The 19897-nt window shown below is 49.7% G+C and overlaps 1 protein-coding gene across 8 annotated transcripts in view; it reads left to right on the top strand.

Annotated features, from left to right (window-relative positions):
- Window positions 1–19897, top strand: part of EFR3B (EFR3 homolog B) — a 151838-nt gene that overhangs the window by 56589 nt on the left and 75352 nt on the right. For 6 of the 8 annotated variants that reach the window (XM_073335563.2, XM_073335564.2, XM_073335560.2 and 3 more), the window contains exons 2-3: window positions 12163–12239; window positions 14629–14756. In XM_073335563.2, the coding sequence (XP_073191664.1) occupies window positions 12163–12239; window positions 14629–14756 (205 nt within the window). Of the gene's footprint in view, window positions 1–1263; window positions 1286–12162; window positions 12240–14628; window positions 14757–19897 lie in introns of those variants that run through there. The other 2 variants (XM_073335561.2, XM_073335567.2) reach the window with 2 other exon arrangements.

Raw genomic sequence — 19897 nt, 5'->3', positions numbered from 1 at the left:
CGGGGGAGGCAGCAGGCATGCAATCTAATTCAGCCTCTCGCCTCTGCTTTGGCAGGGACGCTTCTGTTTCGCAAGAAGTGCATGTCAGCCCATCAGACGTGGTCTATCGATGTAGCGGCTAATAATGGTCTTATTTGGTTGTTTGGTTCTCTCTGCAGCGGATTTGTGTGGTGAGAGCCCCCCGTTGTACTGGACAATATGCCACCTGGCTGGAGGTACCTTTCTTAGTCCTTGCTTCAGGTTCATTATATGCCAATAATGGAGATGCATGTAGGTGTCCCTGCTGCTGGGCTCGACTCTGATCTTACTTCCATTGGTGTGTAGCTGGAGTAGCGTTAGTACCATATTCTCAGGTCAGGTAGGGCTTTCTAGGTCAAACCCAGCATCTTCTAACCAATAGCCAGCTAGTGCAAATCGGAGAGCGCTGGTATCATGTTCCCATGGAGATGTACCCGGTCATTGTTACGGCAGTGACTCGGAGTGAAAAGTACCGGCAGTTAAGTCCCCAGTACCCTCCCGCCCCTTCCCCACTTTCTCCTGTCCCCCGACCTTATCAGTAATAGTTTGGGGTTTTCTGTCATGCCTGAACAGAATAGCTTTTGGGATCGTAACTCGGTTGAAGCGAGGGATGGGAAGGAGAGACAGATCCCAAACAACGAGAAGAGAGGTGACTAGCTCCTGAATGTACAGGAGTCCCTTGACAATGAATTGGATACTTAATGGAAATGGTGCCCAAAAGAAACTCTGAAAGGAAACCTCCCTTTTCATGGAACCCTTGGGGTATCTTCTAATCCTGAGGCAGCTTTTTGGGACTAGCCAGTGTGTAAGAGCTTGGAGAATCCTACAGCCCACCTGGCCTAGGCATGGAGCTAAATTCACCACTGTCCTCAGAATAGGTGCAGCTCAATTAACGTGCCAGCTGTTTCTGCCAGTGGAGAATTCAGTCCATAGGAAGGAAATGCAGCCAGAAAAGGTGATTTTAAATAGACACCATTGAGACCATTTGGTGGGCAGCACGTTGACAAATCTTGGGCAGCTGCATCCCAGAGGCGCCTGCCGGGGCACACAGCTTCCTGCTAAGGCATTGTTCCCCTGGGCGCAGTGAGATGAAAGTGACTGTGGTCTGGCTGACGGCTGACTGCCTTGGCTGTTGGTACAGAGTGACACAGGATGGAGATGGGCTGTCCTTGCTGTCTCATGTTGCTGCCCAAGGGCTAGAGATTTGCAGTCCTCGATCACAGCTTCACGATCCAGCCCGGGCAAATGGATGCCGCAAGTAAATCAGGTTTGGGACTGGGAGACTTTTTGTGCCTGCCTAGATGCTGCGTAGTTAGCTCTTTATCGGCCTCACAAGGTTGCGTGGGATGCTGCTGCTGAGTTCCTTTCATAGAGATTTCTCTGCCTCTTGCAGAAGCTTCTGGTTGGTATCCCTGCCCATCCCCCAACCCGCAGTGCAGCCTCTTGTGTTTCGGTTGTTGCTGATCCTCTGCTAACAAAGCAAATCGGACCAAGCAGTTTCTCTAACTATTTTGTAAAGGCCTGGAGTTTGGCTTACATGAAGCTCCGGTCCTGCCAGGGCCCCTAGCTCTGGGGGCTGATCCAGGACGGGAGAAAATGTAACACCGTGGTCTTCTTGCTGATTGTAATGAAAAGGAGCATGGGAATTGTCAGCATGGATCACAGCAGGGGGTTGACCTAGACCCATGCCTTCTTTCCAGCAGCTTCAGTGGAAGGGGCAAAATAAAATGAAAACTTTGCCGTGGAAATTTCCATTGTACTTAGGGGAAGTTTCTTCCTAGCCCCTCTCAGTTCATGACCTGAAGCACTAGTGCTTATATTAGAGCTCACTGGAAATTTTCCATCAAAACTGTTTTTTCCAGTGGAAAACGGGTTTTCGGCTAAACAAAATTTTTTTGCAAAAAGTCTTACTTTCTGCAGAAAACTTGATCTTTAATTAAAAAAAAAAAGCCAAAATGTTCAGTTTCTGGCCCAGCAATTGCAATAGGAAATGCTGCCTGGATGCCTCTTGGGAGTTGTAGTTTTGGTGGCTCAGGCCCCCCTTTCCCCCTCTGGCTTGGGTCACCCAGCTGGATTACATCTTCCATGATGCACCATGGCAGCACGACTAGAAGGTGGACCATGGTGCATCATGGGAGATGTAGTCTGGCGTAGAAGTCCATTCTGTAGAGGAGCATGGTGGCCTGAGGCACCTGAACTATGTCTCCCATAAGGCCTTGGGGTGGGCATTTCTGAGTCAAACTTTTTGGGTTTGGGGCAAAAAATTTAGTTTTCAGCTAAATTGTCATCAATAAACTGAAGTTTTCAGTAGGCAGGAAAGTATTTGCCATACAGCTGTGGTTTATATTCCTTACATTTTTTTTTATCCTATCTAGTGGGTCTGTGGAGTTTCTCCTCATTTATAAAATGAGCTTTAATGATGTTGAAGATGGACAAATTTCTATGTCCTGTAGGTCTGAAGTTAAGCTGGACCAGGCAAAACCTAATCCAGGGACTCTTACAGTATGGCTAATGACTGTTTCCATCGTTAGCAAGGAGGATATCCAGTGAAGGCCCCCTGTGCCATCTGCACATGGAGGTGCTCTAGGGGCTTGAACATAGAACTGGGAGCCAATAATGCCTGAGTTCTGATCCCAGCTCTGCCGCTGACTTGTCCTATGGCCTTGCGGGAGTTACTTTGCCACTTGGTTCCTCAGTTTCCCCATCTACAAAATGAAGAGACTGACTTATCTCACGGGGCCTTGGGAGGATTAATTCGTTAATGTCCGTGAAGTGTGTTGAACTAGTCAAGCGCTAGGTAAGGGCTAAGCCTGATTATGCAAATAAGGCTCAGCCCTCTGGATCCTGGCAAGATGCCAGTGCAGCCCCCCTGGTGGGGAAAGCTTGGATGCCCCTGAGATGAAAGAATAAAAGAGACTCTGCCGTCCCCACAGTGTGATGCCTGGCAATGCAGGCAGCGTACAAGCATGTCCCTTCCCACTGGAGGGAGGAAGAGCAAGGGGAGGGTGGAATTAGAAAGCCTGGAAGACAAGAGTTATAAGACCTGCTGTGAATTTTTGGACTCCCATTGGCTCTGTGGAGACATGACAGAAACCAGTGTGCATTGGGGAGCAGGTAATTCTTGTAAAACTCATCAAATCCTCAATGAAAAAACCCTGTTTATAGGGGGCCCGCAAATATGTTGCGGGGAAGGGGGAAATGCTTGCTGGGGTTATGTGTGGAATTTTATTCTGTTTGGGCTGGGAGCCTGCACCCAGCACCATGGTATCTGAAGCCAAATGGCAAGGGGTGGTGGGGCATTCAGCGGTGTCACGATGACAGGGCAGGGTGGGAGGGAGCTTTTCAAACCTGCCCTCTATGCTATAGCGCCCATCACAGGGGTGGGGTGAGGATATAAACACAGTCAAGAATGTGAGGTGATTTGGGTGATGGAGGCCATGAGATAGGATTGGGCGTGCTGAACATAAGCCCTATACTGCAAATGGAGATTTCCCCTCTAGTTCAAGTGGCAGGGGCCTGGGATTTTGGAGCGGGAAGCTCTTGCGTTTATCCCCCCCTGTTGCTCTGAAGTTCTGAGTGTCTGCAGCATGCAGCGGAGTGACACGGGTGACTGGAGCTCAGATTTGGGAAGTGGTGCTCTCTCCAGACACATCTGTTTGCTAGGCACCCGCCTCCGCATCGCGGGGCTGTTGTTCCATGGCGCTGACTGCAGTTCCTGCTACTCTTGCCAGGGGCTGCTGCCAGGAGCAGGCCCTGTGCAGCCAAGGCCTCGCCCTCCCTGCCCCCAGCGATGGGGCATCAGCTGGGTAAGGCGGTCCCGGGGGAAGGGGTGGGGGTGAGGACGGACAGATCCCCGGAGAGCAGCCTCCTTCCCTGCCAGGGAGGGTAGAGGGAGCTGAGGCCTGGGAGGTGTGGAGGGAACAGGGGCAGAAGTCAGAGTTGTTCCGGGAGGGGGCGGCTGCCATGTACCAGGGGAAGGGGTTAGGAGTTAGGGAGCAGTGCTGGTGGCCGGGGGAAGTCGGGGGGGCCAGGCCTCGTGCCAAAGGGTGGGAGAGGGAGGTCTGCGGAGCCGCGTGTTCGGTCGCCGGCACGGCCGACTCCGCCCTTTGTCTTTCTGTGGCAGGTCCACTGAGTCCCGTGCGTTTCATGGGGCTGGGTCTTTCGTAAGGTAGGATTCTTATGGGGAGATCCCACGGCACTTCTTGGGACCATAGGGGTTTGCCCGGCCACCCCACGGTTTGTAGCATGCTGTGTGCCTGGCCCTGCCTGCCATACGCTCTCCGCCCTCAGTAGCTGCGAACCAGTGGTGGTGGGTGAAGCCATCCCTCTACCGGGATATTAGCCAGTACTTCCTTGCATTGGCAGGAGCTGCTTGTGACGGCCACAACCCTGCCTCAGGGAGGGAGAATCCACTTCATATGATGATCGGGGCCGCACAGGAGAGGCAGCTGGCTTGCAAGGGGCTCGATCCGTGCACCCGGCACCTGGCTGCACCCCCTTATCTAGGCAGCTCCCTTGTGGGGGGCTCCCTTGTGGAGAAAAAGTGGCAGCCACTTTCCTCTACTGCAACTATCCCCCAGCCTCTGGTGGGTTTTCCACTGAGGAACTTGTCTCTCAGGGTCTCCGCTGAAAAGCGGCGCTGTAGAACCAGAGCGGAATCGGCGTAAGACTGTGAGCTCTTTGTGACCTGGACTGTGTCTGTGCTGTGTGTGAGCAGTGCTTTAATATACGGGGCCCCCAGATCCCTGTGGGGGGGGCCCTCTAGGTGCTACCGCCATCTGAATAATTAATAATAATAATCATAGTCATGGATCTGCTTGGCTCTTAAAAGCAATTTAAAAATGAGTTAATTGAATTAACTCAGTGGGACCTGTTGGCTGTGTCCATCCATCTGGGGATGTCGCAAGTACCTGATGCCCCTGGGGAGGAGGGAAAGAATCTATTATTCTTGTAAATTTTGTTAACTTCCCAAGCTTTCTCCTGATTAATAACCTCCCCCTCGCTCTTCCCCCTTCAGTGTTTGTACCTAGGCTATTTTCCTTGCTCTCGGCAGGTTTGGGGGGCTTTTAACGTTTGTCCTGACTGCTGCGGTTCTTTAAAGGCATCTTGAAATCTTGTATTTCCAAAAGGAAGGTCATGTCAGGTGTGGGGGAAAGCACTGGACATAATTATGCCGTTCGTATTAACGGGGTCCTTGATGCATCTGCTGCTCAGCCTCCTTCCCCACGACGAATAGCAGCAGTGAATCAAGGCTGCAGCTCAGTTGTACTAGCCCTTCTCCCAGGGCTTCTGGGGCGGGGGGAAGGAGGGAAATCTGAATTAGACCTAAAAATACTCTGAAGTTGCATTTATGGAGATGAGGTAATGTATGTTGAGACTGTGGGGGATGAAGGGGACCCAGATTCAGAACTAATGGGATGATTTGCAGGAAGAGACTTGGAGATTCTAGACACATGTAGAGGAAGGGCTTGTGAACAGATTAGGGAGCCAGCCTTGTCTCTGGTGCAACTCCAGTGAAGTCAAAGGGCCAGCTCTTTAGCTGGTGTGAGTGGGCGCAGCTGTAGACAGCTCAGAGACTCGGATGGTCTCAGTGACACACATTGTCAATGCGGAGACGAGATAAATCATGTAAAGAAGGAATTAACTCAGAGATCCGAGACAAGGGGAATTTATTAGGAGGCTTTAAGAGATCATAAGACGTGAGTTTCAATGTGAATAGGAAACAAGAATTTATTAAGAGGCCAGATTGAAGGTACTTTGTATTGGAAAGAAAGAGAAATCGATAACTCTATCTGAAGGAGGAAGCAGGAGAGAGGAAGCGAGCAACTGTAAGGAGAATTACAAAAATCAATGGTGGGAAAGGCACCAAGGGGTTCATCGGAAGAGCGTGTGAAAAGTCCAAAGGGCAAGAGAGCCACACTGTCGTTCACCACTATCCATGCCAGTGTCACACAGCTGTGGCAAAGAGAGAGCTTTTTGAGTCCTGCTACCCTGGGGATTGCAGGCACCAGTGGCTGTTATTCACAGTGCCGCATTTGCTCAGAGGCAATGCATTCAGAAAGCGAGCAAACACACTTCAGGAAACAAAACAGGCCCATGACCTAGACAGATTTGACGTAGACAAATTAGAGGATTGGGACAAAAGAAATCTGACGAGGTTCAACAAGGACAAGTGCAGTGTCCTGCACTTAGGATGGAAGAATTCCATGCACTGTTACAGACTAGGGTCCGAATGGCTCGGCAGCAGTTCTGCAGAAAAGGACCTAGGGGTTACGATGGACGAGAAGCTGGATATGAGTCAACAGTGTGCCCTTGTTGCCAAGAGGGCTAACGGCATATTGGGCTGTATAAGTAGGGGCATTGCCAGCTGATCGAGGGACGTGATCGTTCCCCTCTATTCGACATTGGTGAGGCCTCACCTGGAGTACTGTGTCCAGTTTTGGGCCCCACACTACAAGAAGGATGTGCAAAAATTGGAAAGAGTCCAGCGGAGGGCAACAACAAGGATTAGGGGGCTGGAGCACATGACTTATGAGGAGAGGCTGAGGGAACTGGGATTGTTTAGTCTGCAGAAGAGAAGAATGAGGGGAGATTTGATAGCTGCTTTCAACTGTCTGAAAGGTGGTTCCAAAGAGGATGGATCTAGACTGTTCTCAGTGGTAGCAGATGACAGAACAAGGAGTAATGGTCTCCAGTTGCAGTGTGGGAGGTTTATGTTGGATATTAGGAAAAACTTTTTCACTAGGAGGGTGGTGAAGTACTGGAATGGGTTACCTAGGGAGGTGGTGGAATCTCCTTCCTTAGGGGTTTTTAAGGTCAGGCTTGACAAAGCCCTGGCTGGGATGATTTAATTGGGGATTGGTCGTGCTTTGAGCAGGGGGTTGGACTAGATGACCTCCTGAGGTCCCTTCCAACCCTGAGATTCTATGAAATCCTGGAACGCCAGAGACAAGGGCTGGTGTGAGTGGCATATGACTTCATGCGTTCCAGTGTGACCAGAAGCTAGTTCCCATTAGTGGCCTGTTTCTAAAAAGGAGGGGGAATGAAGGTAAAGGGTATTGATCACTTGTGTTTCAAATTTTCTGTGCGCTTTATGAAGTATGGTTACAGTGGTCACTTCTTCAGCTGCTGCTGACGTACAGCCACCTCTGGGGGTCGGGGGGGACTGCAGCAGTTGCATAACACACAGTGCTGCTTGGAAAACAATTGTAGTGTAGTGTATCTAGCAAAGGGAATTTTAGGTAGGTAAAATACCCCATCTATCATACCAATAGCACCTCTTGTCCAAGGATCTCAAAGCACTTCGCAAATATTAATCACTTGAGCCCTGCAATGCCCCCGTTGCAGCGCAGATGGAAATGCAGAGGCACAGAGAAGTGAAGTGACTTGACCATGCGGTGTCTCAGTAGCAGAGATGGGACTAGAATCCACAAATGTTAAATCCCCCGTGCTCCTGCCACTAGACAACATGTGCTCAGTATAGCCAAGGAAATGGGAGTGATCTGAATGGTTCCCAACAGAGCCTCTTCTTTCACGGCACCACACCAGTGAAATACCTTGTCTCCATGAACAATTGCTCTGCCAAGAGGGATACAGCAAGACCCTGAGGACCTGGATATGGTACAAGGCCAAATTTCTAGGGCCAAATGATCCCTTTATCACTTGCCAATCATTTAGAAACAGCATGAGTCTGTAGTAGTATACAAAGAAACAAGGCATAATACTGATAATATCCCATGATTACAGCCCAGCTGGTGTATAATAAACACCTCTGATGTGAATGTGCTGAATGGAAACTCTTTGAAATGACTTCCCCTTGGGGCTGTGCTGGGAGAACCAGTGGAAAACTTCAGCTGGTGTGGAGTGCAGCCTGCATGTGGCTCAGGGAGTATTTGATGCTCAGTCTCCGTGGTCTGCGCTGACTTCCAAGTGATTTATTAGATGAAATTTAAGGCATTGGCATTGATCTGTAAATGGTGTAAGTCCTGGCTCTGGAGAGATGCCATCTCTCTCCATAGGATCCCTCAATGTTTGCTATTGGGTGCTCAGATTTCTAGCATCCCCTTTTAAATGGGGGATGGGCTGGTGGTCCAGTAGGGCCTTCCTCTCTGGAAGGGGCACCACCGTGGATTTGTGGCCCATCAGAGCACCCTGCAAGGTCTGTCTAGCCTCCAAGGCTTTTGTGGAAGGGGTGGGGTAAGCTGGATCCAGGTGGCTGGAGTGGGGAGAATTCTATCCCCAGTGGGCAGGATTGTGTCTTTGAGGCCATAGAGCCAGCTGAATGGGGGTGTGTGTGTGGGTAATATATAAAATAAGGATACAGAGCTCTTGGAGCGCTGGGCATTTGATAAATGTAAGTGATTTTAATGTTGTGGGTTGGCTGCTCCATTGATTGCCTCAAGAATAATTTTGCAGTGCTGGGTGACTGACTGTTAAGTCCTCAAATACATTATCAGCTGGGCTGTGGTATTTCCTGTGGGTTAAGAAACACCCATAAAATAAAGGCACTTTTGACGGTGAAAACTGGCTGCGCCGCCATAATAAAATCTTACATTCCTATAACATCTTTCATCCTGAAGGGTTCCCTAAGGAATCCGTCTAGCAGCCTGTGTGGGGTGTTGTGACGGCTGTTCATTAGTGCACAGCAACAGTGAAGGACAGGAAGTGAAGGACAATACTGTATTCAGAGGAGACTGGAGGGGGAAATTTGAGAAGATGGAATGTCATTCTCCGAATTGGAATCTGATCGGGACACTGGGAGATGCTGTGGGATCAGGAATTCAGCATTCTGTCTTGTGTGCCTGAGACTGTCAACACGGGGGCCGATCAGTGTCAGTTGGGATGTTCTAGGAGGTGTTTAGTTGCTAGAGAAGGGGACTGGGGGACAGGGCTCCAGGGTGTCACTCCCAGGTCTGGTACTGGCTCTTGGTGACCTTTACCGAATCACTTCTCTCTGTGCCTTACTTTCTCTATCTGTAAAATGGGATAGTTTTTGTCTAACTATCTGACTTACATGGCCCCTGTCAGTTTAGTGTCTGATCACCTCCCCGTCTTTAATGCATTTATCCTCTCAACTCCTCTGTGAGGTAGGACATGCTAATGTCCCCCTTGTACTGGCACAGAGAGACTGGGTGACTCACCCAAGGTCCCACATGAAGTCTGTGGAAGAGCAAAGGCTTGGTCTCCCAGGTAGGCACTCTAACCACTGGCTCATCCTTCCTCTCTTAGTAATAGCGACCTTGAGAGAGACAAAAGGGGGTAAGGAGGCGTGTGCGTTGAGGCTACTGGGTACCTGTTCTCTCTGCTGAGCAGGCCCTGTGCAATACTATGGAAACATCATCACTCAGTAGGATGACCAGATGTCCTGTTTTTAAAGGGACAATCTTGTTTTTGGGGACTTTTTCTTATATAGGCGCCTATTACCCCCCACCCCATCTCATTTTTTCACAGTTGCTGTTTGGTCACCCTATCACTCAGGGAATAGAGCTGAATATGAGTGGTGACTCTTTGTCTAAACATTGTACTCAAGTTGGTTGATAGAGGTTTTGACAGGCAAGCTGCAAAACTGAGGTCAGGTGGGGATGCATAAATATTGCTGTTTGTCTTTGTGGTAAGATCTTTTCTCAGATGGGTCAGAGAAGAGGGGAGCTAGTAACTAAAGTCTAGTCTCTTTCCTGTGGTACAACAGAAGGCCAGAAGTCTTAAACAAGTCTGGTTTTGTGGTCTCCTTAGAGGTTCCTTAATTAGAGTTTGTGGTCTCTTTAGATGGTTCCTATTTGACCACAATGCTCTGTGGGATGACCCAGTGCTGTTTTAACCGGACCTCTGTTCAGGAAATAGCCAGTGCTGGCATGGACCATCAGTCTGGTGCAGGGTCCCTTTGGCATCGATGCATTAGTGAAATTGTAATGATTCACCTCTTTGAGAGACCCTTCCATTAGCATGCCATTGGGACCTTTGGATGGTCAAGAATATATTATTGGGAAGAGTCCTATATTGGTAGGGAGGGTGGAGAGAGGAAGGACGAGATGAACTAATAGGTGCATCCGCTCTCATTTCAGTGGGTTGTATTCTGTTCCATCTGTCACTGATTCTGGTATACATGCTGCCAATAGTAAGGGAGTAATCAAACTCCTGACCAGTATGGCTGGACAGCAGATGACTTGTGTGGGTGGGTGGGCGCCTGTTGGATGAGGTGATCTGATTACACACCAGCGTTTTGGTGCAGGGCCCAGTGATCCGGTGCTTCATCTCTTGCCCATCATTTTGTGTAAACAATTATTTACTTACCCTTATGTAATCAGTTGCTTGCGCTGTTTCTGGTTGGGTGCATTTCCTTCTGTGGCATTTAGTAATACCTCTGTGGGGAGTGAATTGCTGAATGAGGTCCTCGGCTTATGCCTTTTCACTGTATGCCATGGAGGTAATGCTCTTTGTTGAGAGTACCCACCCAGGTTCTGATTTCCCTTGCACTTGTAAAGCTGCAGTTGCCCCATGGCTGCGTGACTTGCACTAGAAAAATGTGGATCTTTGTCCCCCTCTAGTGGCTGGCTCACATGAGTGGATAAGAGTCTACTACAGCTAGTAGCTGGTGGAGTTACTACTTTAACTCAAGGAATAGAACAGGGGCGGGCAAACTTTTTGGCCTGAGGGCCACATCGGGTTTTGGAAACTGTATGGAGGGCTGGTTAGGGGAGGCTGTGCATACTGTGGAAAATACAGAAGATGTTCTTATACATACAAACCATGAAAAAATGGGTGTTTACCACTACAAAAGGTTTTCTCTCCCCAGCCCACTCTCCCAAGAGTGGTAATAGCTTATCTAAAGTGATCACTCTCCTTACTTAGGGGCCAGTGAGCCAGAGAGAACCATAAGGACAGCCTGTGTCCAGTCATCATTACACCTGAGCCTTGTCTCTTCTCTACCAGGAAGAGTGCTTCATTAGCTAGGACCGCAAATGCCTCAGCACTTGTCCCCTCCCCCCTCAGTTTTCCTGGCTGAAGTGGCTGGCCGTAGCTTTTAGCTTTACTACTTCAGCTGATCGCAATTAATATGCAGCTCATGGAATTCAGGTCCTGGTCAAATCACAGGCATTCTTGCCAGCCGAAGGGAGATAGCCTTGTGGGTGACCTACCGTGCAACCTTCCATGCCTAACCATGTAAGAGGATCTCCGGTCGTACTGTTGCCACAATCAGAATCTGCATTGTGTACAACTGTGAGACGTTTTCCTCCAGAGTTCCATGGCAACAGCTGATCAAAGTGGCTCAGAAACAGGTTATTTAAAGACAAGCGTTATTTATTCACCCAGAGGTACATAGCAAGCAGGGGAAAGAGATTGACTAACAAAAGGCCTGTCCATCTGGATCTTACCAAAACTTTATTCTTTCTTTGCAAGTGTTGGGTAAATTCCACTCAGCCCAGACACCTGACTTGTGGCCTTGGAGATATAGACTGCCCCGGCCATGTTCTCCCAGTGTGTCTCTGTCAGAGACTCATCTCCAGCTATTGCTGCCCACTGCTCCCTACCCCCCAACTCCTCTATAGGCCAGCGTCTTTAATAGTATAGTGCCCCTTTGACCCTAAGCTTGGGCCTGGGGAGAATTTAACCTGCTAACCTGTTGGAGCCAGGCAGGTGGGCATTTCCCAATTAATGGATCCCCCATCGTTCCCTTAAAGACCTTGGATATCTCTCTCACTGTACAATATGTCATTGTTTCGTTATCTGCTTGTTTTCCTCCAGTGGCCTTCTTTGATTTAACTCCATGCAGTCAGGCAGGATCATATCCAGCAGGTAAACTGCAGGGCATAGGATATTCGTAAAACAACAACACAGAGAGCTTCCTCCTGTTCTGCACTGGGCTTCCAGTGTTTCCCTTGTCTTCTCAGTCATGACATTTTGCAGTGGCGTTAATCTTCGTGATTCATCCCTTTGCAGGCCCTCGTGGCCCCGAGCAGTCGCTGAGTAATGCTATGAGTGGTGGTTGTTTTTTTGTTAGCAGGGTACGTGTTTTCTGTCAAACATGCCTCTCCCTGGAACCGTCTCCTCTGTTCGGAGCGCATCTTTGGCTCTTGACGAAGGATAGGTCGTGAGGAGGACCGCTGCCCTGCTGCATTGCTGACTAGCTTTTCCTTTCTTTTCCAGGTGTGTGTGGCTGCTGTGGTGCGTTGCGTCCCCGTTACAAGAGGCTAGTTGACAATATCTTTCCGGAGGATCCAGAGGTAAATGAGCTTCCTGTTTAATTTAAGCACAATAATTTAACAGCCCCCAGCTTGCTGGAAACAGTCCCAGAATTTTCACATTTCTCCTGTGTGCGGGATTGCAGGGAACTCACTGTCATTCAGGGGTGTTCATCTGCACGCCAGGGGAATGCTGTTGCAGAAAAGGTGACCTCTTAAGGCTCCTCCGGGCCGTACATGGAGGATTTAATTTTCTGTAATTTGCCCTTAATTTTAGTTAGAAGCATTGTGTGTTGGTACCAAAAGCCAAAGCCCTTACCACCTGAGCTATAATGGCCTCTCTGGGTTTGTCTAGACTAGGGTTTAACTAGATTTGTCGTCAGCTCGAGGTGATAACCATAGCTCTAAATGCTAATCTAAACACTCCCCAAATATTTGTTTCAAGACACAAGTGTGTGTGTGGGTTACCCTGGGCTGAGTCCTGCCACAAACATTAGGGGACTGTTTAGCCTAGTGTTTATGATTACGTTCATTAACTTGAGTTAATTGCAATCAGGTCCATGTCCGTAGCATCGTTTGGCCCCGAATTTGGAAGTACTCGATGCTAGTGACTTGTCTCAAACTCACTCAGTGGCTGAGCCGTGAATAGGAGGGACCTAAGACTCCTGGCTCCCAGGACTGTCCTGAACAGTAGACAACAGAGCCTGGAATACATATCACTGCCAAGTTTAAAAAGCATCTCACATTGGTTGCTTATTTCCCACATTATGTCACAAGTCTTTGTTTGACATCTGTTCCACTTTGTCTGTAACTGTGACACTCTGAGTGTGTTTCCCAGTCTTGGAGAAGAGCCCGGTGTAAGCTCAAAGGCTTGTCTGTCTCATCCACAAAAGTTGGTCCAATAAAAGATATTACCTCCCCGACTGTGTTTCTTTGACATCTATGTGATTCAGTGGCTGATGTCACAAATGGATGGGTGAGGACATAAACAGGGAAGCAGGAGTGGCAGAAGTGCCTCCAGATTCAAGACTCTTGTTTTCATGCTGCAGTCCTTGGCAGTACAGAATAAGGGAGGAGGAATGCTGAAAACATCTCACATGGGAACAGAATGATTTCTAAAGAAAACTGTTTTTCAAAGCTTTCCATGACACACAAGCAGCTTTCTGGGATAATTACCTGCCCACTCAGTGAAAGCGTCAATCCCCCAGCTCTCTTTGAAGATGCTGTCATTGTCCCGCTAAGAGATATTTTTTTTATCTCAACAACTTCGTGCCCTGATACAATGAAGAACTAACTGGAACAGATCCTTTAATACGTTACAGTATAATTTTGTCTGGAGGAACAGATGAAATTTTCTTTTCCCTGAAGAGGTGTTCTGCTGTTGTGTATAAAATAGATGTATAATAAATGCCATGGATGGATGGGAGAACAAGAGGCAAGCTAGCAGCATCCCCGTGTAACTAATTGTGACCACATGCATGCAAATACCACCAGACACGAGTAGGAATTGATGTCTGGGATGCGTGGCTGGTGGTCTCCTAATAGGATGGCAACAGCATCTTCAGAGAGAGCTGGGAGATTGACACGCGTGCTGAAAAGGCAGGTAATTATCCCAGGCTGCTTGCGTAACCCCAGCAGATGTAAACTACACCAGGTACAGGGCAGAATCCGGCCTAGTACCTTCCACCTTAGTGGCTAAAGATCACTTTGGTCCTAAAGATCATCTTAGGAAGATGGTGAGGTGGTGAGACCTTGCATTTCTACAGCACCTCCCATCTGAGGAGCTCCAAGTTCCCAACATACGGCACCTGGATAGGTGGCCTGACCTCTGCACCATCCCTGCAAAAAAGTGTGTGGCTTGCCGCAGCTGGAGATAAAGCTTGGGGGCAAATGGGGCAAATAGGGCAAATAGGGTGAAGTGACTTGAAGGCTGATTCAAGCTGGTGGGTTGTCCGCCCCGGAGGCGGAGGTCTCTGTTTAGTCCCAGCCAGGTTCCACAGACACCAGTTCCTCACCAGTGTGCTTCAGGCATGACCCTGAGGGCTGACTTTGCTGCTAGTCAGTCCTTTGACTCCGGACTGAGGCTGCCAGCTTGTGCCAGCTGTGAAGTGCGTGGTGGCTCCTCCACTCATTTCACACAGGCCGCTGGGCAGCAGATCCCTCAATGCTAACGGATACTGACAGCTGACCGGGGGGGTTTTGGGCACCTTCCTCTGAAACATCAAGAATCTGGCCAGCGTCCGAGATATGAGATGCTAACTGACTAATTAGGCTATTGGTCTGACCCAGGATGACAATTGGTGTGACTTCCAGTGCTGTCGATTTCAACCTGGAGGCCGAAAGCTCCATAGCCCCTTCCCCTGTGCCGTTCCTTGGGAATTGCCTTGTAAAAGGCAAAGGAGATCAAACCCCGTGTCGGTCTATTTTCCAGGATGGGCTGGTAAAAACCAACATGGAGAAGCTGACCTTCTATGCGCTGTCTGCGCCGGAGAAGCTAGACCGCATTGGCGCGTACCTTTCGGAGAGGCTGATCCGAGATGTGGGCCGGCACCGATATGGGTAAGAGGCAGCGTGACACTGACTCGCAGCAAGAACTACGGCGTGTGCAGAAAGAGTGAGTGCCCAAAACATACGGGACAAGGTCCAGGCAAAGACTGAATGAAGCTAATGGGATGAATTGGCGCACCAAGCACTAAAGTATCCATATGTCCTGCGGGACACCCAAACTACTGTGTTCTCTGTTGCCTGGCCAGCTACACACACATCAGGTTACATCTAGACGATGGTATCTTGTCACCTATGAATGTACACGTGGTGTGAGACCAGGAATTGAATTACTGTGCCGTTCTCCTCTGCACCTACCTATGCCTGGAGCTACACCAAGCTCAGAGTACGCATTCATCCATGCATATGGAGTTCCAAAGCACCTCTCTTCTTCTAGCTAGAAGCTGTTAAGAGGCTTGCAACAGCTACTGCTTACCCAAAGTCATCCATAGCACTGAGGGGCAGGACTGCAAAACATAGCTGATTCCTGCCCACCATTGCTAGAGCGCTGTGCTTGGGCAGGCTTGAGGATTTTGTGGGTTGGTGGGTGACGATGCTGGGTTACACCACAGGCTCTTAACTGATTCGTTTTACGTACCAAGTGTCTGAGATCTTTAGAACTTTCCCCACCCCATTTCTTGCTGAGGAGTGGAGCCATGCTGGCTTGTTGCTGTTAGCCCTGGTCACCTGTTTCTATCTGTTACTTTTTCAAGACTCTGCTCAGGGCAAAAGGGCTACAAGTATCTTTTAATGAAAATGGAGTCTCCTCACTTCTGGTTTATCCTGAATCTTGGGCACCTGTGGCCTTCATAGGGTCCAAGGTCAGAAGAGACCATTGTGATCATCTAATCTGCCCTCCAGCGTACTGCAGGCCTGAGAACTGCCCTGAATTAATCCCTGTCTGAATTATGTTTTAGGAAAACATACAGTCCTGATTTTAAAAAATGCCAGTGATGGAGAATCCCCCAGTTGTTGCAATGATTAATTACCCTCACTGTTAAAAATGTGCACCTTGTTTCTAGTCTGAAGCTTCAACTTCCAGCCAGTAGATCTTGTTATGCCTCTTAAAGAATCCTCTGTTATCAAATTTCTGTTCCCTATGTATGTACTTATAGACTTAACCGTCTCTTTGTTCAGCTAAATAGATAGACTCAAGGAGTTCAGTCCCTATAAGGCATTTTCTAATTCTTTAATCGTTCATGGGGCGCAAAGTCCGACTGTCTGTGTTGAGCCTGTTCCTTTGCCCATGCACCCCTGTGCAGATGGGGTTCCATCCGACCGTACCCCTGGATCCTGTGGCACATTCCTCATGAATCCTGCCAAACCACGCTGCCCCTTCGCCTGGGCGCTATATGTGTAAATGGTCATCAAAATCTCTGCTTCATAAAGCCATAGGGATGGCTTCTCCTCCTCCTGGCCCATTAGGTAACCATCCACCACTTTGCAAAGTGAGTGTATACAGCTGCCACCCGTGTCGGGAGGAGCGCAGGTCGTATTTTATGCACACTTTGCATTGGTAGCAATGAGGAGGTAGGATACATGGAAGAGGAGGAGACTTAAGCCCACAATTTGCTTTTCACAGAACCATTGCATTAGCAGGAGGGTTGTAAGTAAGATGCCGTTCTGGGCGCCACGCTTCAGGAAAGATGTGGACAAACTGGAGAGAGTCCAGATGAGAGCAACAAAAATGATAAAAGGTGCAGGAAAGCTGTGAGGGAAGATTTAAAAAATGGGGTTTGTTTCAACTGGAGAAGAGAAGACTGAGAGGGGATGTGAGGAGTCTTCAAGTGCATAAAAGGTTGTTCTAAAGAGAAGTGTGATAAATGGTTCTCCTTACCCTCTGAGGACAGGACAAGAAGCAATGGGCTTAAACTGCAGCAGGGGAGGTTTAGGTTGGACATTAGGAAAAATTTCCTGTCAGGGTGGTTAAGCACTGGAATAAATTGCCCAGGGAGGTTGTGGAATCTCAGTCATTGGAGGTTTATAAGAATACGTTAGGGGATGGTCGAGAGCAGGGGTCGGCAACCTTTCAGAAGTGGTGTGCCGAGTCTTCATTTATTCACTTTTAATTTAAGGTTTCACGAACCAGTCATACATTTTAACGTCTTTTAGCAGGTCTTTCTCTCTAAGTCTATATATTATATAACTAAGCTATTGTCAGGTGTAAAGTAAACAAGGTTTTCAAAATGTTTAAGAAGCTTCATTTAAAATTAAATTAAAATGCTGATCTTACGCCGCCGGCCCGCTCAGCCCGCTGCCAGCCTGGGGTTCTGTTCACCTAGGCCGGCAGCAGGCTGAGTGAGGCCTGCGGCCAGGACCCCGGCTGGCAAGGGGCCGGCAGTCAGAACCCCAGACCGGCAGTGGGCTGAGAGGGGCCGGTGGCTGGGACCCCAGACTGGCAGTGGGTTGAGCGGCTCAGCCCGCTGCCACTCAGTCCACTGCCAGTCTGGGGTTCCGTCCGCTGGTTCCTGCCAGCCAGCGTCCCGGATGCTAGCCCCCTTCAGCCCGCTGCCGGTCTGGGGTCCTGGTCCTGCCCACATAGAGTGGGTACCTACCCTCTCCCTGGCTCTAGCCCATTCTCTTTCTCTCTGCACTGAGCTGAGGGTGGGAGTGCACTGAGCACAGGGCTGGGGGTGAAGGAGCAGGCTGGCGGTTGGGGTGTAAAGTCTGGCCAGGAGCTAGAATGAGGGAGGGGGCTCAGGGTTGTGGCAGGAGGTTGGGGTGTGGAGTGCTTACCTGGGCAGCTCCCATTTGGTGTGAGGGTGTAGGTGGGAATGTGGAGGGTGGGTGCAGGAGCTCCCATTTGGTGCCCAGGGTGGGGGTGGGAATGTAGGGGGTGCAAAAGTCAGGGCACAGGGTGTCGGGGGGCTGGGTATGTGTGGGGGTGCAGGAGTCAGGGCAGGGGGCTGAGGGTGTGTGAGGAGGGTGCAGGAGTCAGGGCTGAGGTCGTGGGGGATGCAGGAATCAGGGCAGAGGGCTGGGGGTGTATGAGGAGGGTGCAGGGGTCAGGGCAGAGGGCTGAAGGGGTGTGTGAGGGCGTGCAGGGGTCAAGCTGAGGGGGTGTGTGAGGAGGTGCAGGGGTCAGGGCTGAGGGTGTGTGAGGAGGGTGCAGGAGTCAGGGCTGGGGTTGTGGGGGATTCAGGGATCAGGGCAGAGGGTATGTGAGGGGGGTGCAGGAGTCAGGGCATGGGGTGTGTGAGGAGGGTGCAGGGGTCAGGGCTGAGGGCGGTTCAGGGGTCAGGGCAGAGGGCTGGGGTCATGGGGGTGAGCCCAGCCCCTTGCCCTGAGCGGCTCACGGCAGGGGGCTGGAGGGGATATTCCCTGATTCCACCCCCTTCCCCACGGCCCTGTCCCCACCTCTTCGCCGCCTCCTCCCTGGAGCAGCGAGTGTGCTGTGGGTCCCCTTCTCCCCCTCTCTCGCAAGGGCCATCAGCTGATGAGTGGCAGGGAGGGAGAGGAGGGGGGGAGGAACCCAGCACGCTGGGGCAAGAGGCAGGGGAGTGGGGAGCTGCCCTGCAGCAGTAGCCGGCAGGACCAAGCTTCTTCACCCTGCCCCCGCGGGGTGTGTGTGTGTGTGTGTGGAGAAGAGCGGGCTGGGGCGGGCAGGATTTTTAATGGCACGCTGCTGCCAGGGCAGCTGGGACCCCGGCAGGCAGCAGCATACCATTAAAAATCGGCTTGCGTGCCATCGGTTGCCGATTCCTGGTCTAGATAATACATGGTCCTGCCTCAGTGCAGGGGACTGGACTAGATGGCGTACTGAGTTCCTTTCCAGTCCTACATTTCTGTGGTTCTAGGATTGTAAGATTCCACCCCTAGGTACCAATTATTACCTTGCTCTAAGGCTCAGATTAACATCTTTCTGGGGCAATATAGAATGGGACCTATTGAAGGAAGAGAAACTATTTCATTTGTTCCCTTGACGTTGCAATTTTTTGGCTCAGCCAGTTGACTGGATTCTATATTCTTTCTCCATTTTTCTCCATCTGTCTTTTATGCAGTGCCATGTCTGGGACTTGCATTGTTTACAAACCTATTCCGTTGGTAGCAGAGCAGTTGCTAAGACTAGACAGCTGCTCTGATTAGAGATGCCAAGTGCTGGAAGAGTGCAGAAGGGATCACTCTTTGAAATAAGGGAGAGATTCATTCTCTTTGCCTCAGGAACAAACCCAAGACTGACAAATGTATCTTAACGCCACAGTGCAGTGGGAAGTTCAGTTTGGCTTTCGTCCTCTGGGAAGAGGGGGCAGAGAGGTGCTCCTAAGAAGTGAAAAAGTTGAAAAACCCTCAGTCTGCTATGAATCAGACATCATGACTGACAAGACACCCCAAAGCTTTGCCTGATGTTATATACATAAGTGGCTGCTAACGGGGCTCTGCATGCTACCCAGAAGAACGACATGAAGAGAGTCTGACATCTGATGCGAGACTTTCTGGGCACTGTTTTTCCTTCCCCCTCTCCCCCCACACCCTCCCAGTGGTACAGGCATGGAATTGACTTAGTGCATCAGTTCATTCCCTGCAGAAGGGCAGATCTCAAGTCTTTCTCTAATCCCTGAAGTCAAGCTCAGGTCATCACCAGTTGGAATTGATGTGCTTCTTCAGACCAGCATCGTGCTGTGACCTAAACTCAAAAGCAATGAATTGTCGGTCCAGAATAAACAGCCACGGGAGAGCTGCAGAATTTAATTTGTGTTTGCTGATCTCCCGCCTTGTAAAATGAAGTTATAGTCCTTTTAAAAAAAAAAGAAAAAAAAATTACAGAATCCTTCTGCAATGGTTGTTCATGCTAGTAGCCCCGCGGGGTGACCTCTGTGATCTGATTTGCTTGCACTTGTATTTTCCTTAATAATTCTCTAGAAATTGCTTGTTTTTTGAACTCTCCTGCAATTGAACCCAGCAGTTACTGGCAGGCAGCAGGTGTCAATCACACCCCAGGACTTCCCAAGTCCCATTTGGCCCTCTGGGCCACCGCTGTGTTCAGTTGTCCCCAAAACAGACTTTCAAATACTGTAACATATGGTTCAGGACACCATTTTTAAAATACACACAGTTGGGCTCGGTATCACTGTGTTCCACACCAGCGTGAATAGGAGTGTTTTTTCAATGGAGCTACACTGGTCTAATACTGGGGTAAGTGAGAGTGGAATCAGGCC

Source organism: Lepidochelys kempii, chromosome 3, assembly GCF_965140285.1.
Source record: "Lepidochelys kempii isolate rLepKem1 chromosome 3, rLepKem1.hap1, whole genome shotgun sequence".
Taxonomy (NCBI): Eukaryota; Metazoa; Chordata; order Testudines; family Cheloniidae; genus Lepidochelys; species Lepidochelys kempii.
This window is presented reverse-complemented; position numbering and strand designations above follow the sequence as displayed.